At 40.8% G+C, this 27,123-nt stretch overlaps 1 protein-coding gene across 3 annotated transcripts in view; it reads left to right on the forward strand.

The window, feature by feature from the left end:
• epha7 (eph receptor A7) overlaps nt 1-27,123 on the forward strand; it is a 205,492-nt gene that overhangs the window by 63,543 nt on the left and 114,826 nt on the right. Inside the window, exon 5 of one of the 3 annotated variants that reach the window (XM_061927750.2) lies at nt 13,484-14,713. The exons of the other annotated variants lie outside the window; for them this stretch is intronic. Within the exon in view, the coding sequence (XP_061783734.1) occupies nt 13,484-13,527 (44 nt within the window). The 3' untranslated portion in view covers nt 13,528-14,713. Of the gene's footprint in view, nt 1-13,483; nt 14,714-27,123 lie in introns of those variants that run through there. 3 annotated transcript variants of the gene reach the window in all.

Raw genomic sequence — 27,123 nt, forward strand, 5'->3', positions numbered from 1 at the left:
TGTCAACCTTCCTATTTTTGCCGGGAAATCACATATTTTGTCATAATAGAACCAAATGTGTCATAATGGAACAGACATTACATTGTTATTGAACGTAATAGTTAAAATATGAATAAAATATGATTTTCTCTTAGTTTGCACTCCAAATTGCCAACAGTTTATGTATACAACTTTGTGTATGTAAATAATGTAACACTGTATTATAGCAGTTCTCATTACATTCTAAATGTTAAGATTTGCGCATCAAGTCCTTGCACTTTCATGTTCATAATCCATTTCCATTATTTCCTGTAAACTAAGTACAATTATTTTAAATGGGAACTGCACTTTTTTTTTTAGAATTTTGCTTTGATTCACAATCCTCATGTAAGATAAAAACATACGTTTTATTTTTTAATGCATTCTCAATAGTAAATAAATGTGATCAAAAGTCTGCTTACAACGTAGCCTATGGGAGTCGTTCTATTCTGTCTATAAAGCCCTTCAAAAACATCCAAACACGTACATTAAGGTTTTATACACACGCTGTAAGTATATATGTAATGTAGTAACAAGCACATTTACAATAAAATGTAACATTTACGTATTTTTCTCATTTTAAGTGTACAGCGACGCATTCATTTCAAAACCCCATCTTGTTTGTTTTTTGCTTCGACAGCATCACTGATTACTATTCACTGCAGACTTCATGAGAGCCAACAAACATAATAAAACATCACTTACTGTACAATGCCTGCTCTCACTGGGATGCTGACTGCTAGGATGTTCATATATTCCCATTTAGATGAAGAATGACTCATAATCCTCGCGTAGAAAAGGGGCATGCTTCTTATTGTGTCTTTCTTGCCATAAATTGGCTGTCAAAGTGTACCACCTTGTCGGATTATGTCATCATCCCTCTACTATCACGGTACCAGCAACTTGAGGGTTCCAGTTTCGATCCAGATTCGATCCCCATCTCTGGCCATCCAAGCCTCTGCCGTTGTCCATGGGCAAGACACTCCACCCTTGTGCCCAGTGCCGCTCACACTGGTGAATGAATGAATGGTGGTGGTCAGAATTGGCAGTCACACTTCCGTCAGTCCAACCCAGGGCAGCTGTGGCTACAAATGTAGCTTACCACCACCTAAATGTGAATGTGGAGTGAATGAATAATGGGTTCTCACTTCTCTGTGAGCGCTTTGAGTATCTAGTTCAGGGGTCGGCAACCTTCTGAAATTTAAAATGAAATAACACTGCATACAAAGTTGTTTTTTTTGCTTTGTGCTATGTATAAACCAGGGGTCTCAGACATGCGGCCCGCACCTTAATATGAAAATGTAATGTTAGTGCGGCCCGCGAGTTTTATATGAATGCCGCTTGACAGCATCACACTTGCCAACCTTCCCAATTTTTCCGGGAGACTCCCGGATTTCAAAGCAACTATTCTCTCGAATGTCTGCTGATTTTCACCCAAACAATAATAATAAGGGCGTGCTATGATGGCACTGCCTTTAGCACCCTCTACAACCTGTACAAACAGCTTGCCAGCCCAGTCACATGTTGTATGCGGCTTCTGCAGACACACATAAGTGACTGCAAGGCATACTTGTTCAACAGCCATACAGGTCACACTGAGGGTGCCCATTTAAACAACTTTACATCCGCACCGTAACACAACTTGTTTGGTGTGTGTTCACAGTGTGGCGCATATTAGTAAGAGTGTTAAAGTTGTTTATATCACAACCCTCAGTGTAACCTGTATGGCTGTTGACCAAGTATGCCTTGCAGTCATTTACGTGTGTAAGCAGAGGGCGCATACTACATGTGACCGGGCTGGCACGCAGATAGCATGGTGTAAAAGCGGACCGACGACATGTTGTAGAGGACGTTAAAGGCAGTGCCATCACGGCACGCCCTCAATATTGTTGAAGGGTAAAAATCGGAGAATGTTTGCCCCGGGAGATTTCCGGGAGAGGCACTGAAATCCGGAAACCTCCCGGAAAAATCGGGGGGGGGGCGGCAAGTATGCCGCTGAGCCGCATCAGAGTGATCAAAGAGCCGCATGCCGCTCCGGAGCCGCGGGTTGCCAACCCCTGGTCTAGTTGATAGAAAAGCGCTATATAAATCTAATCCATTATTATTATAGTTACACAAGCTAGTGATCAATGCGTTGCTGCAAATTGTTTGTCTGCGTCAGCGCTTATAATAACAGTATCACTAATACTTTGTTAATATTCAACTCGTTAAATGTGCATGGAGTTTTGTTGGCGGTTTTTGGATGGTTATTGGGATTTATAGGCGTATTAAAATACCTCCTATTGGCTCCATTGTAAGCAGACTTAAGTTTATTTACAAGTTAGAATGCATTAATTAAAAAAATAAAATAAAAGTCAATTATTAAAAAAAAAAAAAATTAAAAAAAAATAAAAAAAATATATATATATATATATATATATATATATATATATATATATATATATATATATATATATATATATATATATATCATCCTGTTTTTCATAATGATTGTGAATGATAGGCAAATTTCCCCAAAAGTGAAGGTCCCCTTTATACAAGCTGTACGCACTGTGCATAATTTCATTTTCCACTCCGCTCAGAGCAAGTGAAAACGTTGTATCCGCCATGCACCTAGCTCTACCCTGCTCGTTTGCTGAAAATTTGCATACTACACTTGAATGCACGTTTAGAAATTAACTAAACAAATATTCAGAGGCATTAATTAGTCTCTTAGCCTGAATTGATTCTGAAATAATGTGATGCACCATATTCAGATTTATTGAAATGCATCCGTATATGTTAAGTTATGCATTGTTGATTTATTAAGTTGTACAGTAATTGTAATAACCTTAATAAAAGTGGTATAGCAGGGGAGCGGTGGGGGTTTGTGGGGGAAACAGGTACAGCGGTGTCTGAGTGTTGGGGTGATGCTGATGGACTGGGTGATGGCTTTAAAAACCTGCAATCATCAGCCAGTCTATTGTTACATGCAGGGTGGTGTGTTGGTTTTCTCTAGTTGATTTTGTTACATTATTATTTTTTTCCTGCTGCATCATGCTCACTCTCACCTGGATGGTGGGAAGGGCTCTGTGAGGATCATGTTTTTTGATTTCTCCAGTGCTTTTAACACCATTCAACCAATTCTGATGAGTGACAAGTTGCCCAGGATGGGTGTCAGTTCATCCATTGTCTCCTGGATCACTGATTACTTGTCTGACAGGCCCCAGTTTGTGCGACTGGGGAGCTCCCCATCGGATACTGTGGTCAGTGGTGTAGGTGCTCCACAGGGGACCGTCCTGTCTCCTTTCCTGTTCACCCTGTACACTTCAGACTTCCAGTACATTTCAAGGTCCTGTCATCTGTAGAAATACTCTGACGACTCTGCTGTGGTCGGGCGTATCAGAGAGGGACAGGAATTGGAGTGCAGGACACTGATCGCTGACTTTGTGGAGTGGTCTCAGGCGAACCATCTGGTCCTTAATGTGGACAAGACCAAGGAGCTGGTCATCGACTTCAGGAAGAGCGTGACCCCGGTGGAGCCCATCAAGATCCAGGGCCGGGTGGTGGCAGTAGTGGAGCAGTATAAGTGCCTGGGAGTTTATTTGAACAGCAGACTGGACTGGAAGGACAACTGCAAAGCTGTTTACAAGAAGGGGTTGAGCAGACTCTTTTTCCTGAGGAAGCTTAGGTCCTTTAATGTGTGCAGCAAGCTGTTGGAGATATTTTATCAGTCTGTTGTGGCCAGTGCCCTGTACTTTGCAGTGTTTTGTTGGGGGAGCAGCACCAGCAAAAGGGACTCAAACCGGATTGATAAACTGATCTGGAAAGCCGGCCAAACTATTGTTACGCAGTTGGAGGCGTTTGTGTCAGTGAGGGACAGGAGGACACTGGACAAACTGCTGGCCATCATGGACAATCCTGCCCACCCACGCCACCTGACAATTAAGGGACAGCGGAGCTCATACTCCAACAGGCTCCTTCAGCCTCCTTCCCGCACTGTGCGATTCAAGAACTCCTTCATTCCACACTCCATCCAGCTGTATAATCACTCACCATATAGCAATACATGAAATCTGCCTATTACCTAACACCTTCTATGTTAGCTACTTCTCTTTGTTTATAATGTTTATAATGTCTATTTTCTATTTTCTGCTGGATCTACTCTCTATTTTATGCTGCTCCGGTCACATATACTGTATATACTGTAATATTGTACATGGTCATTGGTATATATTGTATATATGTTATAGACATAATATAACATATCTGTATATATAATATACTGTACACATATTATGTATATATTCGTTTATATGTTAGATTTTTTATACGCTAGTTAATGTATTTATACCTGCATTGTCCTTTCCATCCTTATACTTTCCATCATTGTAACTGAGCTACTGTGTTGAATAATTTCTCTTGTGGATCATTAAAGTTTGTCTAAGTCTAAGTCTAAGGGACCAAGAAAACGTGGAGAGTTTACGAGCCTCAGTTCTTAGGGGGATGTTTCGAGAGGATAACCATACCAACTGTCCTGGTTGATAGGCTGGAGCAGGAACTCTGCGACGATCAGCCACCATCTTGTTGCGTTCGGCCGTACATCGGAGAGCAGCTTGTGTGTCCTTCTATACCTTTTGGCACCGACGCAGATGATGTTGGACAGATGGCACGGCCAACTCCTGTTCCTGCTCAGGGAATAGTGGCGGTTGATAGCCAAGAGAGTCTTTAAAGGGGATCAAACCAGTGGCAGAATTCAATTGAGAGTTATGGGCATACTCGACCCAGGGAAGATGGGCACTCCACTGAGTCAGGTTGTCTGCTGCCACGCATCTTAGTGCGGCTTCCAGCTCCTGATTTGCCCGCTCCGTCTGGCCATTAGTTTGGGGTTGAAAACCAGAGGAAAGACTGACTGCCGCTCCAATTGACTTACAGAACAGCCGCCATACTTGAGAGGTGAATTGTGGTCCACGGTCTGAAACAATGTTCATAGGCAGTCCATGTAGACGAAAGACATGATCAACAAGGAGATTTACGGTTTCAAATGCTGTCGGCAGTTTGGGTAGAGCCACAAAATGACAGGCCTTGGAAAATCGATCAATAATAGTAAGTATAACTGTATTACTTTGGGACGGTGGTAGTCCTGTGACAAAGTCCATAGAAATATGAGACCATGGTCGAGAAGGTAAGGGGAGCGGCTGGAGAAGTCCAGAGGGTGGACGGTGTGAAGACTTGCTTCGGGCGCAGACAGATCAGGCAAGGACATACTTCCGTGCGTCAGCATTCATTGAAGGCCACCAGAATCGACGTTTGAGCAGGTTCTGTGTGCGACTTACTCCAGGGTGGCAGGAAAATTGAGCAGTATGGACCCATTGCAACACTTGAGGACGGACAGAATTGGGCACATAGAGACGGTTATTGGGTCCATTACTTGGATCAGGTTCCTTGCGTTGAGCCTTAACCTTTGCTTCGATCTCCCAAGTAACGGCTGCAACTAAGCGAGTGGAAGGGAGAATGGTCACTGGGTCAGAGGGGGTGTTCAAAATTTCAAGAGGCTCAGAAGGACCACCCTTAATTGACACCAAGCCAGAGCGAAGGCAATTAATGTGACCATTCTCGCTCCAACCTGTGACTCTACCATGTAACCAATCGATGGTGGGGTTGTGCAAACGCAACCAAGGATGTCCCAGCACGAGTGGTGTGTGAGGGGAAGAGATTAACTTAAACTGAATCTCTTCATGGTGGTTTTGAGAGAGGCAAAGTGTAAGCGGGACAGTACAGTGAGTAATATTAGCCAAAACTTGCCCATTTAAAGAGTTAGCTTTAATGAGGGTTTTAAGTGCCTGAACGGGGATGTTGGACTGTTTAACTAACTCAAAATCTAAAAAATTATCCTCAGCACCAGAATCGTTCAACGCAGACAGGGGTAGGGAAACTTGACCCAAACTAAGGGTAGCCGGAAGTAACAACCTGGGACTAGACAGTATGTCAGTACAACTCACCAATACTCCCAGAGCTATTGGTGAGTTCGGTCTTTTTGGTCTGACTGGACAAGTGGAAATTAAATGACCCGATCCCCCACAATATAGGCACTGACCTAGCCTCTTGCGTTGCTGCTGTTCTTCAGGAGACAGGTGTGCTCTGCCCAGCTGCATGGGTTCATCAGTATCCGCAGGATGGGTAGGACGGGGAATTTCTGCGACTTTAATTGCTACCCTGTGAACAGTTTGAGGAAATTTGGACTGACCAGTCTTCTCTTGGCGGCGCTCACGTAAACGGTTGTCTAAACGAATCACCAATGAAATGAGTGAACTGAAACTTGCTTCTTCGTCTCTGCAAGCCAATTCATCTTTTAGCAGTTCATTAAGACCCTTAATAAAAATCTCCATGAGTGCCTTGTCATTCCATCCTGAGTCAGCTGCCAATGTTTGAAACTCTACAGAATAATCTGCAGCAGTACAACTTCCCTGCTGTAGAGTTAGGAGACGCTTTGCTGCACTGCCAGCATAATTTGGGCGGTCAAAAACTTGTCGGAAACACTCAACAAAGTCATTGAATCTCCTGAGTGCCAGTAGATTCTGGGAATCGTCTGCCTCTGCCCATGTAAACGCCTTGCCACGCAGTAACCCAACCATAAACAAAATCTTTGACTTAGGTTGTTGGCCTGAGTAAAAATATGTTGGAACACTGCAGAAGAAAGCCTTGACAGCTGCTCAGGTCCCCATGAAAAGGCTCAGGGTTAGGCACGGGAACTTCAGGAGTTGTGGCAGAGGCGTGAGGTAAGGCAGGGGTCAAAGGTGACTGGGCAGAGGTTGTGGATGAAAGTTGTTTAGTCAAGACAGACATTTGGTTCATTAGTTGACTCGTCTGTGATACAAGGTCCTGATTCCCTTGGACAAGATGGCGTAGTGTCTGTTCATGGGGGCCAAGCAGGATGCCTTGATGCGAAACGGCTTCTCGGATTGTCGCAGGTGTGTCCTCATCAAGGGGAAGATCCGCTGGATTCATCATGGCCAGTTCGTTCTGTTGTGGTTTAAAAAAAAAGTAAGAATCCAAGTGCAGATCCTTAAAAGTCTCTATTTAATAACAAAAAATCACTGGAGAAAATAAATCAATTGTAACAAAAGTTCAGCTCCAGGAAAAGCGGGTCCAAATCTGTCCTTCACCTGAGGAAATACAAAAACAGGAATTACAAAAGGTTCAGGGCAAAGGTCAGAGTAAGTGAGCTCGTGGCTAGATTCTACCGCAGGCAACGGACGAACTGGCACCGGCTGAGTGTAGATCCAGGGTTTAAGTCTGGTGGTTGATTAGCAACAGGTGGGCTCGGATGACTGGCAGCACACCTGGAACTAACGACAGAGTAGGAGACTTACAGACACAAGAGGGGAGGGGCGTAGGAAACCAAGAGGGAAAAAAGCAGGAGAACTGCCCTCATGACATTATTTGTATTTGACTTTATTAAATGGATTTATATTAATGATTACCGCAGCTGAGCGGGAGCAGGAGGCGATAGAAAAATTGAAAAAGGAAGACAGAGGGGGAAATTGCGGGGAAAACAGGGGGATAAACAGAGAGACAACAACAACAATAACAACCACAACAGAACAGCATCAGCAAATATGATATGTACAAATATGATACGAAAGGTGATAGCATAGAAGCAGTTAGTGAAGTAAATATTAATAACACAGAAATGACGATGAACATAATTGCACCATAAATGGAACAATAAAATACCAATAGAAATAGCACTATTGATAATGAATAATAACAATTACCTCTATTGTCAACTATACAATTGTTTCAAATGCAACAATACATATATGTAATGATTACTTGATTTACAAAAAAAAGCAGATAAATGGAGGGGAAGAACAAGAAGCAAACTGTATTAACCTTGTAGATTGTTATAGTATCAATAGTTAAGCTTTGTCAGTGTGCCGTGTTTTATCCAGTTTCCCTTAAGAAAACAACGTTAATATATGTTTGATTCAATTATATGCATGAGTGTATGTATGCATATTTATGTACAGTATGTGTGCATGTTTGTACAGTGATTTATGTACCGTGAGCGTATGTATGTATGGATGAATTAATGTATGTGTGTATTAGGGTTGTACGGTATACCGGTACTATTAAAGTACAGCAATACTAATTAATTGAAATCAGTACTATACTCCCTTTAAAAAGTACCGGTACCGTTCTTTCATCCCAATGCCGCTGTGCGGCGGTGACTGCAGAGCTAAGGCGCATGTTGAGCGTGTCAAAACCCACACACAAAGTGCATACAAGCAATAACGTCTTGGAGAGGAGGAATGGCAAAAAACTCAATTCTACTGGTTGATAAAGAGGGTGTCTGAAGTACAATATGAAGGTATTTGGGCTTCAAAACTAACGATAAAGGTGACACTTTAAACAGGGAGGCGCCGCGCTGCAAATTCTGCTTTAAAACATGCCTTGCCAAAGGTGGCGATTATTACTACCACCTTTGCTTCAAACTTAAGTAAACATTTAACCAATAAGATTTGCACAAGGAGTTATAAAGACTGACAGGTAATAATGTAGTTGTTACCTGGCCTGCTGTTCAGCTCCAGTGCAGACCGTAGTCGAAGACCACAGGGCAGACGTTCCCTCCAGGACACAACCGGACCCGTTAATCCTTCTACTGCGCAGTGCACGCATTACCTCTCTCTCTTTACTCGCCCACTCACTCACTGACGTCACTCAGCCAACACGTTGCCATTCTCGCAAACACACATTCGCTACTCTTATAAGTTAATCAGCTCCCCTGTTGTGCACATGAAGATACATAACATGTAATTACGTAGACGCGCACACAGCTGCTTGGCTTGATGTTAAATATTAGCGGAGTTAAGACCGCCCATCTAGCGTCAACTAATGCAAGTGAAATGACTGAATTTGATCCTTAACAAATGTGTGTTTTACCTGCTACATGGCTTATCTGTGTACTTTTATCCTTAGTTTTGTTTTTAGTATTTACTAGTAATTATATTTTTCTTAAAGCACATACCAGGATTTGCAACCATAAATCATGAATAATTTAACATAATGTCAGTAAAGCTTTTTAGTATATTCTAATCTAATCCTTGAATATGTCAGACTATATGTCATATGGAAAATTGTAAATTGTTCTTTGAGTGCAACAAGAAAAGCCCAATGTGTTTAATGTCCTTAAATTTATATTTGAACCTTGGAAAATTGTTCTTTAAATGCAATAAGAAACATATGTTTATTGTATTGTAAGATTTTCCGTTAAAATAAAGCGAATATTGACATTTTTTGTAGTTTCCTTTATTTGGAAATGTATCAAAAAGTATTGATATACATTTTGGTAATGTACGTGAATTTGTATGTACAATATATGTCTCCCAGTGTGTGCGGGAGCCAAAGTACGGCCCCAGCCACCCAGAGAACCCAACCCCAAACAGCAGGTGCGGTGCCTAGGGAATAAGGGACCACCTGCCCCACGCAGCCAGGCCGGCCAGCAATTTGATTGATTGATTGATTACTTCTCAAATGATTACCATGAACTACGTTCCACTGCCTTTGGGGGGGCGGTAGATAAACTGGTACACCTGTGGATTTAAAAGTTTTAACGCAGTTTTTGCAAGTTTTACTTTTCCAGCACAGTAAATACAACCCTCCAAATTACATCTTTGGCCGATGTTAGTATGTTTAAACACTAATGTTGTATACAAAGCTTAATGTACACTGATAATGCAGAAATGCAAGGTTAATTAGTCTTCTAATTTACGCTAGCATTGCACATTCTAATTTGCAAATGCAAAATAGACCTAAATAGAAGTTAATTTGCAAATAAATGAACATGGGTAATCTTTACCTACTTATGCATGTAATACATAGTATGTAAGTTTTTTAACTTGCATTACATTTGTATTTACTCTACGATTTATCGATACCTATATGGATACAATTTCTAGTGATTTGATTGAGGCTCCACATTGGGTACAAACACACTTTGATTGGTAGTAAAATACATTGCAGAAGTTAAGTAATTGATGCCAATTGTATTTATTTATTCTTAAAACTAAAAATTCAGCAGTAGACAGGGATTCCATTACTCTCAAATGGAAACATAGCACAGTGCATGGACGGTGCTGCGTGACCAGCTGGGAAACAGCATCACTGAAAATGCCCTGTACACTTTTGTTACATTAAACAGACATTACATCTGGTCAGCGATAGGCTAGAGTCATCACACAAGTGATCCTGCAACAATTGATAAACAGATTTTTCAGCTTCTCTTTCATCATCAAGCTTTTCAGGTTGATGTCCTTTTATAAAATGGATCAAATTAATTCCAGAAAAAACTCAATACAAAGACAAACAGTATCAAGCAAAAAAAAAGGGAATATACAATTTTGAAGCCTGGCACCTGGACTCATCTTCATTTAACATGTGACAGAGGGCCTTCAAATAACAGTCTAATGGTGTTCAAATGCTGCATCAAAAACACAGATGACTCCCTGAACACTGGCTGTTCAAAGTGTTTTTTGTGTGTATGCAGGTAGCCACAGAACTGTACAAAGGCAGGATGAAACCCAATGTCTGGAGGCAATCACAAAAGCTTTTGAACTTTGGAGATCCAGAGCCAACTTATCGGCCCAATTTGGCCACACTGCGCAAAGCAAAAATTGAAAAGAGGGATTTTTAATTAGGTGACAGAAATCCAATGTTTTTCCTTGCTGATGTTAAAATATAGTTCACGTTACAGTGGTAGCATCAGAGACATTGGACTGGACATGTTTTTCTGTCATTACTGGAGTCCAACACAAATGCATGTGTACAAGACTTTCATAAAGAAAACTCACCAGACAGTATGTTTTTGATGCAAGTGGATCAGTTGCAAGAAAACTGACAAGGCCAAATGGCTTATTCGGCCATATCTTCCTGTATCATGGTGTTCTGACAGGCAGTAGCAGTCTCCCAGTGGCGCAAATGCTGTCGGAGAAATATGACGTTCATCTCGAATGGATTTGTGCATGTGCACCTGTTCCAAATGAAGTTATGAGTGATTTTAGGAGCTCTTGTGAAGGTGTTTACTCTTTATCCTGACCTGAAAAGTTACATCAATGAATGCTTTAACATTTCACTGGGTAAACAAAATGCAAAACTATCGCCTTGTTGGTTGGATGTTTCACACTGCATCAAGATGATCTGCAACTGGGACTGCCTGAAGGAAAATATATTTTTTGTGAGCTCTTTAGCACAGCTTCTTAAATCACAATCTGTGGAGCATGCAAAATAACTATTACGTGCTATCACTATTGTGGCGTTAATTGAAGCCGAAGGTATTGATAGTTCTGGAGCCTTTTTAGCATCAGAAAGGTGCATACAATACCTTCCATCCATCCATTTTCTACCACTTGTCCGTCCCGGGGTAGCAGGGGGTGCTGTAGCCTATCCCAGCTGCATTCAGGCAGAAGGCACAGATAGACAGACAACAGTCACACTTACATTCACACACTAGGGCCAATTTAGTGTTGCCAATCAACATATCCCAAAGTCTTTGGGGGTGGGAGGAAGCCATGAAGCACAAATTGCACGAGAGTGTGTCGCCATTCCAGATGACAAGGGTGAAGAACAGGAACAAGTAAATGCATACGTTCAGATACAGACTGACGTCCAACAGTGGGTAACTGAAAAATGTGACGAGAGCAGGTCACTTGCTATGGCTGATGGGGATCGCGATAGCATCCACTTCCTCCTTGAGATTATTCCCCATATAATACGACTTGCAAGTTACTTACCACCTGGATAGGAATAATGGTGTCACTATTCCGCAGCACCAGCGTCACTGCAACTTCAGCCACAGTTGAAGCAGAGTTAAAAAATATAAAACAAGGTATTTTCAAACATGAAAACTTACCTATAAGGGTGGATCTGTGACGACCGGGGCGCATGATGATGCGGGGCTCGTTCTCCCAGGAATGCAGACGGGCTTCAGACACAGCATGCAGGTAAGAAAGGATTTATTTAATAAATAAATTATACTGGAACAAACAAAAACGTCGGAAGGCAAAAACTAAAAGAGCTAGCGTGGGAGCTAGAAGGTAAAAAGGAGTCTAGCGTGGAAGCTAGCAGGTTTAGAGCAGGAAACAAAAGTCGTCATCTGTTGTATGAAAACAAACCAGGAAGCAAGACAGACTGACAGGAAAGGCAGGCTTAAATAATATTGTCAGTGATGACAAACAGGTGCGCGTCGGGAACACACGCGGCAGGTGAAAACAATAAGCAGCCATGGCAACAAACTCAGGTGTACAAACAGGCACTCAAGGAGTTCAAAACTAACAAAAAACAAAAGTGCCTCGAAAACGTAAACAAAAATATGATCCGGGCAGCGGATCATAACAGGATCGTCGTATTGCTCGCCATCTTTCCTTCAAGAAGGAAACATGCAGATTTGTTCTGCCATTAACCCTGCATCCACTGTCGAAGAGAACAGAGGAACGGATGCTGCGAGGAATCTGATGCTGCCACGAACACGCGCCCAACAGATAAAGAAGCCGTGAAAAGATGTTCAACCCTTAAAAATGAAGATGAGTTCATACCTCTCTTCTTGTCCAGAATGCTTACATGCTGTTCCATCTGCAGGCCGGATAAAAGTTAAACTGCAATTGATAAAACATGTAAACCATCAGCAGCTTCTTAAAGTCGGTAAATGAAACGTCTCTTGTGCATTTGATCCCTTTTGTCAGAGCCTATGTAGAGCTTTCTGTGTCAGTATTTCTTTTGGAAATGTTGTAAGTTTCAACAAACACAGCAACCAGTTCAATAACTGATAAGAGCCATCGCCACACAGGGTGTGACCCAACAGGTCTGCGTAGAGAGGGAAAGACTGCTGTCCAACATCTGGTAGGCTACAAATAGATGCACACTGCAACATCTCTACTATGATACAGAGAACATTGCAAAACATTGCAAGTGATTATTTGTCACAATAATGTTCTTCACCGTATTGCAACCTAAGCAAACAAAGCACAAGGACGGTTGCATTCATCTCTACCTCCATTGGTGTCCTCCAGACTTCTGGCATCATCTTGCGAATGCTTTGGCAGAAGGACTCAGCCTTCCTGACTCGGACTGCCTCCGGCCAATCAGAGAAGACACCAAAACAGGAAATAGTATATGTGCAGGGAGTGTTACCACACTTACAGTCTGGGTGAACTTGTTTAGATTGACACTTACCTTGGCAGCCATTTCTCAGCTACTCCAGTACAAAGGGGTGTCCACAAGAGATGATTTCCCTTGTGTGAATTCCCCTCCAAACATGGTGCTCCAAGGACAGACCTTCACATTGAGGGCAGTCATTGCTTTTCGGGCAGCCTTGACCCAGGATGTTCTTGGACATTTTGTATCCTACTGCATGTTAAAGTTAAAGTACCAATGATTGTCACACAAATTATTCTCTGCATTTGACCCATCACCCTTGATCACCCCCTAGACGGTGAGGGGAGCAATGTGTCTGGGAGCTCTATGATGACCTGAGAAGTGGTGTACAAGCAGCATCAGGAAAAACAAGGATCTGCCCACATGCTGTGTTGTACACAAAGGACTGGATATTTTTTTCTCACAATTTATAGTTATTGTGTTTACTTTGATATTTGTTCTGCATGCATCTTTGAATGTTCAATTGTTATTTGATGTTCCAATTGCACAAACATTTTTGCACATTGAGGCAGTCTTGAGGAGACTGAGGTCCTTCGGAGTGTGCAGTTCACTTCTGCGCACCTTTTATGACACTGTGGTTCTATGCTGTCGTTTGCTGGGGTGGGGGAACAGACAGGACAGACTGATTAAGAGAGCTGCCTCCATCCTCCTCAGCATTGAGGAGGTGGCTGACCAAGTTGACATCCGCAATGTCCAATCCCTCTCACCCCATGCACGACACTGTGGAGGCCCTGAGTAGCTCCTTCAGTATTAGACTGTTACTTCCACATTGCAAGATGGAACGCGCCAGCGGGTCCTTTCTACCCACAGTTATAAGACTTTACAATGCACTTTTGTGATTACTGGGATCTTTTTTCTTAATGTGCAATACAGATTTCAGTGGTTTTTTTTTATCCTTTATTTATACATATTAGTGCTCAATTTGTAGTATTTATTACTATTTTTTTCTGTTTTTCATTAGTTTTTAATTCTGCTCCTGTATTTAAAAACCTGGGCTGCCACAATGTAATTTCCCCATTGTGGGATACATACAAATATATCCTCTCTTATATTAGTGTCACTGATATGGAAGAAATGTGCCAAAGCTATAAAAGCAAAATATTTTCCTGAAGTTCTTCCTGTGACGGTGACATGACTCGTGTATCTACTGAAACAACAGAACTACGTGGGGTTTTAAAAATCAAACGAGAAGAAACTTTTTAAAAGTGGAGGCAGAACATAGCATACTAACATGGCAAGAATAACTGAAAACAAGTTCTGGGACTACTGTAAGTTGTGACGTCACTTTCAGTATCGTAATCTTTAACTCATAACTTATAGCAACACAATTGATAGTTTGAATGACACAAACCAACAACATGAAACTATTTTGGCTTAATTTGGACATCATTTGGAGAAAGTGGGGGGCTGGCTGATCTTTGATTGACCTATAAAAGAAACTGTAATAACTCAGAAACTAAAACATCACAACCATTTCAAGGGCACAAACCAGCACAAAATATTGGGACTGCTTTGGGGAGGTTTTGACAAGGTGAGGGGGCTGGTTAGCAATCATAAAATGTTAATAACATAACAAACTATGAAACAAATGAATGAGACTATTTCAAGAGCTTGAATTTAAGTGCTGCCATCCTCACTTGTCTCTGGTTGGCAATCTGGGCACCTTTTTCCGGGTTGCCAATCAGGCGTCTTTATATGCCAGTCCTGCCTTCAGACAGGGTTGGATTATGACCATATTTTTCGGACTATAAGGCACACTTAAAATCCTTTCATTTTCTCATTTTTTGTTGGCCCATTACGGCTACCGTAGTCAGCGATACAAGTATTACTATGGTGTGTGTATAAGGACCTCAAAATGGCACCCATTAGCAGACATATTATCTGGCGTTTTGTTTCACAATATTATGCAAAACCAACTTTTCTTACCTTCTGGTACCTGCTGATGTGTATTTGAGATCTGCATAAGTCCTGAAAATGTGCGCACGTCCGCCACCGTAGTCCGTGCAGATGCTGTAGTCGACGAGCTTCTTATTTTTCTCTAACTTCTTGTTATGGGACATTCATCCTCCGCTGTTGCCATTTCTAATATAAAGTAGTATAAAGTTATAACTTCTATGTCGCAATGGAAGCGCTAAAAACTACCATTGTAGTGGGTTTACATAATTCACCCACGGAAATGTAGTTATTAGAGAGTTCCGGTCGGACGTTTTTTCACAGGACACATTTATAAATAAATGATAAATGGGTCGTACTTGTATAGCGCTTTTCTACCTTCAAGGTACTCAAAGCGCTTTGACACTACTTCCACATTTACCCATTCACACACACATTCACACACTGATGGCGGGAGCTGCCATGCAAGGCGCTAACCAGCAGCCATCAGGAGCAAGGGTGAAGTGTCTTGCTCAGGACACAACGGACATGACGAGGTTGGTACTAGGTGGGGATTGAACCAGGGACCCTCGGGTTGCGCACGGCCTGCGTTGTTATTGCACTAGTGAGCCACAGATGAGAAGATGCTGCTCTGTTGTTGACTTAAGTAAAGTCTGAATGTCATTAAAACAGTTAGCTCCATCTTTTGACTCTTCCACTCCCGTCCTTGCACGCTACACCGCTACAACAAAGATGACGGGGAGAAGACGCTGTGTGAGCCACGTAAATAAGACCGCCCACAAAACGGCGCATCGTGAAGTGTCCGTCAAAAAGCCGCTTGAAGGTGGTCTGTAAAACATAATTTATGCAACATTTTGACCAAAGAACCACCATTACATGTTATGTACACCAAAAGGAAATGTTTTAAATTCAGAAAAAAATCATAATATGACCCCTTTAATGCGCCTTACAATCCGGTGCGCCTTTTGTATGAAAAAAGACCTGACTAGACCGGCTCATCGGCAGTGCGCCTTATAATCCGGTACTTTGCTTACCACTCATGGTTATTGATCGTTTCCTGTGTTTCCTGTGCACTTACCTGCTGCACTACTGCTTTGTGAATAAAGACTCTTTTTAACTGCACGTCGTCTCCTGTCCCCGCATCTTGAGGTCACAACTACTGCGATCATACGAGTTTGTGACATTCCTGTGAACTCGTTTTTTCATGCTTTATATGCAACCAAGTACATGCATATGAGAGAAATGATCACACTTGCAACTACCCCCCCTGCAAACCCTAACTAGGCCAAGTAAGAATCTCTTGTGTGTGTGGGCGGGTGTGTGTCTGTAAGAGACTTATGGTGAGGTATGATGAATTTCATCACAAAGCCTTGGTTTTTCTATGTATTAAACAGAGCTGTGGCATCGTTATTTGTTGTAGTACTGTAGCTGTCACATCAAAATGGTATTCTAGGTCATTTTTAATGCCATGTAAAGTATCATTTTATTTTAAGTCTCTGCTCGTGCCAAATCTCTCGTTGACACTGAACCACTCAGCTGTCCTTTGCTAAATCTCTTTCCATTTATTCAAACTTTTTTCTTTTGCACAGCATGTATTGCCCTCAACTGACATGCTTTAGTTTTGTGGCCCAAGCTTTTCTTGTTTGCACATTCCTTAACATCATTGATTCCAGTCAATTAGTCATTGTTTAGTTAATTACAATAGGTGAAACAGTGCGTTGCTTGTTTATACAGAACTTAATTAAATAAAATACCGCTGGCACACTGAATTTGCTAGAGCAGGGGTCGGCAACCCAAAATGTTGAAAGAACCATATTGGACGAAAAAAATGACACAAAAATGTCTGGAGCCGCAAAAAATTAAAAGCCTTATATAAGTGTTATAATGAAGGCAACACATGATGTAAGTGTCTATACTAGCAATAATAGCCTACTATCAAAATTACTGTGTCGCAGGCTGACACAAATCTTTGTTGACAGAAATGTTGAAATATTTATTCGACACATTTCTACAACATTTGAAAACATTAGTAAAACGAAAGCTTCTCAGAGGGTGAGATAACTCCTGGAAATTACTGGCTTAGAATGGCCAAAGGTATTGATGTGTGTGTCCAAGTTAAAGGAAACGACAGGCTGTCTTCTTCTAGTCACTAGAATCTAATGGATTTATGACGATATTTGTGGGCTGGGCAACGTTTGCGGTGGTCTATATCGGCACACAAATAATGATCAGAAATGCAGCCAATATTACATACAGATAATGTGTCATAAGACATGCAAATATAAATTAAATACACAGAGGATATAAGTAAAGGAAATTAAATGAGCTCAAATATGCCTACAAACGAGGCATAATGATGCAATATGTACACACAGCTAGCTTAAATAGCATCTTAGCATCGAATAGCTTGCAGTCATGCAGTGACCAAATATGCCTAATTAGCTCTCCAACAAGTCAATAACATCAACAAAGCTCACCTTTGTGCAGTCACGCACAGCATACAATGTTTGGTGGACAAAATGAGACAAAGAAGGAGTGGCATAAAACACGTCTTTCTGTGGAAGTGGCAGACAAAGTTGAAAGTAAACAAACTACAAGGACTTCAAGGATCGCCAAAATTTGTAGGACAAAACGGCACTTGCCAAATACTCTCATCAGTGAAGCATAATTAATGTGAACAGTGGACTTTCTAACAATTAGGAAGGATCGTGTCATGTTTGTCCTTCTACAGAAATCAAAATAAAACAAAAAATATAATATTTTTTTTACATTTTCATACATGTTTTAAAAATCTCCAGGGAGCCACTAGAGCCACGTGCGGCTCTAGAGCCATGGGTTGCCGACCCCGTGCTAGAGCAAGGGTGTCCATTTCGTCGATTGTGACATACCGGTCGATCTCGGAGGGTGTGGGTCGATCGCAAGGCATTAAAAAGTAGACATTACCTATCATCAATCTTTACTATGACAACGCATTTGTCACTCGACTGACATACGCGACAACCGAGGGTTGTGTGAGATGACCACTGGTTGCTGCCAGCTCAGTATGAAGACAAAGCCGACAGGCAGGAACGTGACAAACACTTTTTATTTCAACACAGACTCGCTGTGAAATGAGTGAAGACTGAAGAACAATGCACATACTGCTCCATCCTGCCTGCGTTAACAAAATAAAGGTCTCAGAAAACTAGCACACACAAGCTAGCGAGCTACAGAGTTAGCCTCCAATGTATTTCTTGTAAAGTGTATAAATAATAGTATGGAAACTGGATTAAATAAGAAGCAAAAAAAACAACCACTTTTTTCCCTCCACAATGTATTTTCGGAGTTGTGGAATTTATCAGTACTACTGTAAATCCTGTCTGATTCCAATCAATACAAGTCATCAGAATAGGGCAATACACCAACATAAAGTCTTGTCCTCAAGAAAGGAATCTATAGGCATTTAACATGTTTTTTATTAAGCTAATTTTGCATGTTAAGAAAAAACCTCTGCCTTGATTGTAATGAATAATTAGGCCACTGATGTCAAACTCAAGGCCCGGGGGCCAAATCTGGCCCGCCACATTATTTTATGTGGCCCGCGAAAGCCTGGAAATAATATGCGTTAATAAAATGCTTCATCAATCAATCAATCAATCTTTATTTATATAGCCCTAAATCACAAGTGTCTCAAAGGGCTGCACAAGCCACAACGACATCCTCGGTACAAAGCCCACATACGGGCAAGGAAAAACTCACCCCAGTGGGACGTCGATGTGAATGACTATGAGAAACCTTGGAGAGGACCGCATATGTGGGTAACCCCCCCCCCCCTCTAGGGGAGACCGAAAGCAATGGATGTCGAGTGGGTCTGACATAATATTGTGAAAGTCCAGTCCATAGTGGATCCAACATAATAGTAAGAGTCCAGTCCATAGTGGGGCCAGCAGGACACCATCCCGAGCGGAGACGGGTCAGCAGCGCAGAGATGTTCCCTGCCGATGCACAGGCGAGCGGTCCACCCCGGGTCCCGACTCTGGACAGCCAGCACTTCATCCATGGCCACCGGACCTGTGCCCCCCCCCTCAAGGAAAAGGGGAGCAGAGGAGAAAAGAAAAGAAACGGCAGATCAACTGGTCTAACAGGGGGGCTATTTAAAGGCTAGAGTATACAAATGAGTTTTAAGATGGGACTTAAATGTTTCTACTGAGGTAGCATCTCTAATTGTTACCGGGAGGGCATTCCATAGTACTGGATCTTTTTCTTACTAAATATATTTGTTCTTTCCCTTTTGACATTAAAAATCATGTACTGCATGCAATTGCATGTCTTTTAAAATTCAATATTATCAAAATCAAAATATTATATTGTCATGTATTAAAAAAATATTTTTTGTTAAAATAAAGATAAATAGTATACTTAAATATCTGCTAGACTTATGATTTCCAAACAAATTATCAATCAAATTGTAGATTTTATGGTTAAATTCCGCCGACTGAGTTTTTTACCATATAATCAACTTTGGTATTGTTTTTTTCCATATACAGTAAGACACTAAAACATTAAAAAACAAAACATTACAACAAGGTTTTACGGTAAAAAAACAAAAAACTGGCCACTCTGAATTTTACCGCTAAAAACAGTGGTATTGTTTTTCCATTCCATTCTATTTATTTAATTTTTTTATATGCTGTAAAAAAAACTCACTGCTTTTACTGTAAAATTCTGGTGACTGAGCTGCCAGTTTTTAAAGTAAACTTAAAATATTTTTTTTGCAGCTTATGTAAAAAAATATATTGGTAATGTATTGTATATATACATGTATATTCATATATTACTCATTGTTAAAAGCGTCCCTTTGAGGGTAACCATAACTGCGAGTGGCCCTCAATGAAAACGAGTTTGACACCCCTGAATTAGGCCAACTACACTACTGTATTTTAATGTTGGTCATTATGGTGGAACTTGGAGAGCCAAGTGTTTTTGAGGTGGTACTTGGTGAGAAAAGTTAAAGACCCACTGCAATATCAATCAATCAATCAATCAATCAATGTTTATTTATACAGCCCTAAATCACAAAAGTCTCAAAGGACTGTACAAGCCACAACGACATCCTCGGTACAGAGCCCACATAAGGGACGTCGATGTGAATGACTATGAGAAACCGCATATGTGGGTAACCCCCCCTCTCTAGGGGAGACAGAAAGCAATGGATGTCGAGTGACATAATATTGTGAAAGAACAGTCCTTAGTGGATCTAACAAAGTAGTGAGAGTCCAGTCCATAGTGGGGCCAGCAGGAGACCATCCTGAGCGGAGATGGGTCAGCAGCGCAAAGATGTCCCCAACCGATGTACAGGCGAGCGGTCCACCCCGGGTCCCAACTCTGGACAGCCAGCACTTCATCCTTGGTCACCGGAACCGGAATAACCCGGCGAGGAGGCAGAGGAGAAAAGAAAAGAAACGGCAGATCAACTGGTCTAAAAAGGGGGGTCTATTTAAAGGCTAGAGTATACAAATTAGTTTTAAGATGGGACTTAAATGCTTCTACTGAGGTAGCATCTCTAACTGTTACCGGGAGGGCATTCCAGAGTACTGGAGCCCGAATGGAAAACGCTCTATAGCCCGCAGACTTTTTTTGGGCTCTGGGAATCACTAATAAGCCGGAGTTCTTTGAACGCAGGTTTCTTGCCGGGACATATGGTACAATACAATCGGCAAGATAGGGTAGAGCTAGACCGTGTAGTATTTCATACGTAAGTAGTAAATCCTTAAAGTCTCATCTTAAGTGCACAGGAAGCCAGTGCAGGTGAGCCAGTATAGGCGTAATATGATCAAACTTTCTTGTTCTTGTCAAAAGTCTAGCAGCCGCATTTTGTACCAAATGTAATCTTTTAATGCTAGACATAGGGAGACCCGAAAATAATACGTTACAGTAATCGAGACGAGACGTAACGAACGCATGAATAATAATCTCAGCGTCGCTAGTGGACTAAATGGAACGAATTTTAGCGATATTACGGAGATGAAAGAAGGCCGTTTTAGTAACACTCTTAATGTGTGACTCAAGCGAGAGAGTTGGGTCGAAGATAATACCCAGATTCTTTACCGAGTTGCCTTGTGTAGTTGTTTGGTTGTCAAATGTTAAGGTGGTATTATTAAATAGGTGTCGGTGTTGAGCAGGACCGATAATCAGCATTTCCGTTTTCTTAGTGTTGAGTTGCAAAAAGTTAGGGGACATCCATTGTTTAATTTCATTAAGACACGCCTCCAGCTGACTACAATCTGGCGTGTTGGTCAGCTTTAGGGGCATGTAGAGTTGGCTGTCATCAGCATAACAGTAAAAGCTAACACCGTATTTGCATATGATGTCACCTAGCGGCAGCATGTAAATACTAAAGAGTGCAGGGCCAAGAACCGAACCCTTAACATAGTCCGTGGTCACATTATTATGGGAGACGCATTGCATCCTCTCAGTAAGATAAGAGTTAAACCACGACAAGGCTAAGTCTGACATACCAATACGTGTTTTGATACGCTCTAATAAAATATTATGATCGACGGTATCGACAGCAGCGCTAAGATCAAGAAGCAGCAACATAGATGACGCATCAGAATCCATCGTTAGCAGTAGATCATTAGTCATTTTTGCGAGGGCTGTCTCCGTAGAGTGATTTGCCCTGAAACCGGATTGAAAGGGTTCACAGAGATTGTTAGACGCTAAGTGTTCATTTAGCTGCTATGCAACAATTTTTTCGAGGATTTTCGAGATAAACAGAAGGTGGGACACCGGTCGGTAGTTTACCATGAGGTCAGGGTCGAGGTTAGGTCTTTTGAGTAGAGGATGAATAACCGCTTTTTTGAATGCTAGTGGAACAGTGCCAGAGGAAAGTGATAAGTTTATAATATTTAGCACTGATGGACCTAATAATACAAAAAGCTCCTTGATAAGTTTCCCAGGAAATGGGTCAAGTAAACATGTTGTTTGTTTTGTCCCATTTACACATCTTAACAATTCCTCCAATGTTATTTCATCAAAGAGAGAGAAACTATTTTGGAGGGCGGTATCCGTCGAAAATACAGTCGTATCTGTGTTAATAGAACCCAGTTGTAGCTGGGATGCATTGTCTTTAATATCCTTTCTAATGAGTTCAATTTTCTTATTAAAGAAATTCATAAAGTCATCTGCCGAGTGGGTGGAGCTACTGGGAGGAGTCCCTTGTTGGGTTAGCGATGCTACTGTACTAAACAAAAATTTAGGATCATTTTTGTTGAGGTGGATGAGATTTGAGTAATATTAAGCTTTAGCTAAGGTAAGCATGTGTTTATAAGTTATTAAACTATCACTCCGTGCTTGATGGAAAACCTCAAGTTTAGTCGCGCGCCATTTGCGTTCCAGCTTTTTACATGATAATTTATGGGCTCTAGTTTCTTCTGTAAACCATGCGGTGCGCCTTTTAGGGGCTCTTTTTAGCTTTAGCGGTGCTATACTATCAATGGTGTCGCGCAGGGCGTCGTTAAAGTTGTTAGTGAGGTTATCAATAGAGCCTACATAATTTGGGAATGGTGCCATTACCGAAGGCAGTAGGCCAGCAAGAGTCATCGTTGTGGCAGTATTAATGTTGCGGCTGCTATAGTAGTTATTATTATTATTATTAGTTTGTTGACAATGAGTCAAAACTTTGAATTTTATAAGGTAATGATCGGACATTACTTTAGTCAAATCAAATCAAATCAACTTTATTTATAGAGCACATTTAAAATTTACCACAGTATACGGGAGTATTGTAACTTTGGAGGTGGTGACACCCCTGACAAGCACTAGATCTATCGTATTACCGTTGCCATGCGTAGGTTCATTTATTATTTGTGTAAGACCACAGCTATCAATTATAGTCTGGAGCGCCACGCACTGAGGGTCCGATGGGGTATTCATATGGATATAAAAGTCCCCCATTATGATTATATTGTCACTAAATCAGCAACGAACTCTGAGAATTCACTGATGAAGTCCGATTAGGGCCCTGGGGGACGGTAGATAACAGCCAGGTGGAGAGGCAGCGGTGTGACAAACCTCATAGTAAGCACCTCAAACGAGTTATATTTATTATTTAGGTTAGATAGAATACAAACCATTTGTATTAATCATAAATGAAGGTAGCTTAATCTTTTTTTTTGAAGCAAACATTTTTTTAACCACAAATGGTTACCTAAAAGACAGCATTTGATGGTATGTTCACAGATGAATGATGAGACTGACAGATTGCACATTTTGCTTCAAAATACACCCCGATGGGATTTACCAAAGTCATTTGCATATATTGCAGCGGCGAATCCTCTCATCGCAGCACAACTAGTTTAAAATATCGTCCAAAACCAAAACACGTTTTTGAGGTAGCCGCTTGCAAGAGCACTACTAGTGTAGTACATCGACAACAAGTAGTGGACGACAAACAATGCTGGTAAAGTATACCCCTGGCAATGTTGTTCACAAAAGTACCACAGATAAGTTTAGCAATATTTCAGTAGCAGCTGTGATTAATCATGATTAATTTCTATTATTATTATTTCTATTCAGTTATTACTGTATTCTCTATACATGTATTAGGGATGTAACAATGTCAACATTCTGATGGTACAATATCGTCAAGGTATTAAAGGTGTCATATCATGATTTTTATTTTCTATTATTAAAACACTTCATTTTGGTCTATATCCTGAGGGAACTCTCCTGAAGGAATCAATAAAGTACTATCTGTCTATCTATATAACATGTATTGATGGTTCTTGGTCAAAATTTTGCACAGATTTTGTTCTTAGGACCCATCGTCAAACCACTTTTTGCCTGCTTTTAAAACTGGTTGGTTTTGTGGAGCAGAGTTGTTGTTGAATTATAATACTAACTGGTCTATTGCCAAACACAGTAGGCACTGATCCAATTCAAAGTACCATCTTTTCAGGACTCAGCACCCATAATCATATAACAGTATCTGTAAAGTATTAGCCCACATTTCATGTTTTGTTTGTACACAGCGAGCCAGACAGGTTAGTGTAATAATGTACAGCAGGTGCCAGGGGATGGCGTAGCGAGTTGGGAGAGGGGCCGTGCCAGCAACCTGAGGGTTCCTGGTTCAATCCCCACCTTCTACCAACTTCGTCACATCCGTTGTGTCCTTGAACAAGACGCTTCACCCTTGCTCCTGATGGGTCGTGGTTACGGCCTTGCATGGCAGCTCCTGCCATCAGTGTGTGAATGTGTTTGTGAATGGGTGAATGTGGAAATAGTGTCAAAGCGCTTTGAGTACCTTGAAGGTAGAAAAGCGCTATACAAGTATAACTCATTTACCATTTACCGTCTATGTTTTCCAAGCCAAGGACCGCCAAACTGAAGTAGTATATATCTTGTATAACATTTTGTGTTAAATTAAACTGGTACTGTATTTTTCAGACTATAAGGCACACTTAAAATCCTTTCATTTTCTCAAAACTCAATAGTGCGCCTAATGTATGGAATAATTTAGGTTGTGCTTACCAACCTCGAAGCTATTTTATTTGGTACTTGGTGAAATGATAAGTGTCACACGTAAGAGATACGTGTAGACTGCAATATGACTCACTTAAACAACAGCAAAATTGTATATGTTCCATTGAAAATGTAGAACATTATACAAAAATATATGAAAATGTTTTAGTACGACTTTGCTAAGCTATGAAGACTTTGCATAATATTGCGAAACAAAACGCCAGATAGTATGTCTTACCTTATACACACACCATAATAATACTCAGATGTTGAAGCACAGTGCAATCCATCAAGTGGTGCAGCTTCATAGCTTACCAAAGTCGTACTGAAACATTTTGATGGATTTTTTAGTTTTTAATGTTCTTTATTTTCAATGGAACATATATCATTTTGAGTCATATTGCAGCCTACACGTATCTCTTATGTGTGACTGCCATCATTGTGCAATCTACACGTATCTCTTATGTGTGACTGCCATCTACACTTATCATATCACCATGTACCAAATAAAATAGCTTCAAGGTCAGTAAGCACAAACAATATTATTCCGTACATTAGGCTTGAAGGTTGTAAGGCACACTGTCGAGTTTTAAGAAAATGAAAAGATTTTAAGTGCGCCGTATAGTCTGAAAAATACGGTACTTTGTCACTATCAAATCTAATATTTAATTCAGTGTGTTAGTATTGAACAACTGAATCGATTTTGGGTTACAAGACTACTTCTACAAGCCTCTTTGTCCAAGAATTGTCTTTGAATTTTAAAGCATGGCTTCGGTAAAAGAGGCAATGCTGTTTTCCCTTCATTAGTAGCAAGGCCGTTGGGTCACAGATCACATTTGTAGATTGTGGATTATAGACAATTTGAATACCACATTCGCCTGCTGACACTGACTGCTCCCTAATTGGAGCACAACCTTCTCATGGACTGTTAAGGGTTGAACACGCCTGCAGTGCTTCTCAGTGCAAGATTCTTCCCCTCTTAAGCTTGGATTTACTTGTGTCTTAATTCGCAACAGTCAAGACAGAATTTGAAACATGACCTGAAACTATCAAAGGCAAAACAATGCTACGTGTTGTACATGCTGCATGTCTGATTTGTATTCTACCTCAATTTGTGCATTCTTTTTTAAGACTCTCAAATGAGTATGTCCTAACGCTGAAGCTTGGCACACCAACTAGAATAACACTATGTTTTAACTACGCCTGTCCAATTGTTGGTCCAAGTTTACGTTTCAAGACCGCCAACGGCCAGTTCAGGACAGCTCGCTTGCATTAATGTTGCCATGGTAACTACTTTGTGATGTCTGTTTAAATATTAATATGCCATACATCCCCGTAACTGGAATGAGTATAAATAAAGTGAGGCCTTTTTGAATAGTCAAAGTTCTGTTTAGCTTATGTTTTGCTTTACTATCATTTCCACTTCAGGCTTTTTCCCTGTCAGGGATCACCACAGCAAGTCAGTAGCATGAATCGCGTTGGCTTCCTTTTCACACAGAATGCCCTTCCTCACACAGCCCTAGCCAGGAATCATCCCCAAGTGTTTACCATCACGCCACCAGGGATCTAGCTTTGCTTTCACTATATGCTGCAAAATTAGATTCAGCCTCTGAAACTCACACTGCCAAACTAATGTTTTAACAGTACAAACTGCAAGAATTATGATTTGCACAGAAGATGGAAGAAAATGTTTAGCTTGAAGTGTGTTGTCCAAACCATGTTTTGGAATGTAAAACATTCATAACATATGGCCCTTTTTTGGGGGTCACAAAGGTGTTGGATAGAAGTGAACATGCGATTGAGACGTTATAGGCTTTGGGGGCTCTGCTTGGCTGTCAGTATCATAAAGCTTTTCTGAGTGTGTGGGTGAGAGAAGCTGAAGTAGAATACTGCAAGAGACGGGCCCTTGAGCTACATGGATGAGCAGACAGTCAGGCAGTGGAACGATCAGCATGCACTGGACTCTGTTGCAGAATAGGAGGCAGGAGAGATTTTCTTGGTCAAGTCCAAGTGTTGGGAAACTTTTTGACTCACAGGCCAGAATGGGTTCTAAAGTTTGGCTGGGGGACCATGCCAGAAGCAGGTGAATAGAGTATTTGTGTTGATCACACATTTGAATTTTGATTTATCGTGATTAACCACAGTAAACTATGTGCTTCCGTAGTATATATATATATATATATATATATATGTATGTATATATATATATATATATATATATATATATATATATATGTATGTATGTATGTATGTATGTGTGTATGTATGTATGTATGTATGTATGTATGTATGTATGTATGTATGTATGTATATATATATATATATATATATATATATATATATACTATATCCACAAGCTTTTACATTCAAAATAAACCGTGTGATTAATCTGCGCATATCTATCATTAATGTGATAATATTTTGTGAATAATCGTGTGAGTTAACTCATTATTTTTGACAGCCCTAGTATACAAGTAAAATATATATGTGTGTGTATGTATATATAAATGTATGTATGTA

The sequence above is a fragment of the Nerophis lumbriciformis genome, linkage group LG34 (genome assembly GCF_033978685.3).
Source record: "Nerophis lumbriciformis linkage group LG34, RoL_Nlum_v2.1, whole genome shotgun sequence".
In the NCBI taxonomy this organism is placed as follows: Eukaryota; Metazoa; Chordata; class Actinopteri; order Syngnathiformes; family Syngnathidae; genus Nerophis; species Nerophis lumbriciformis.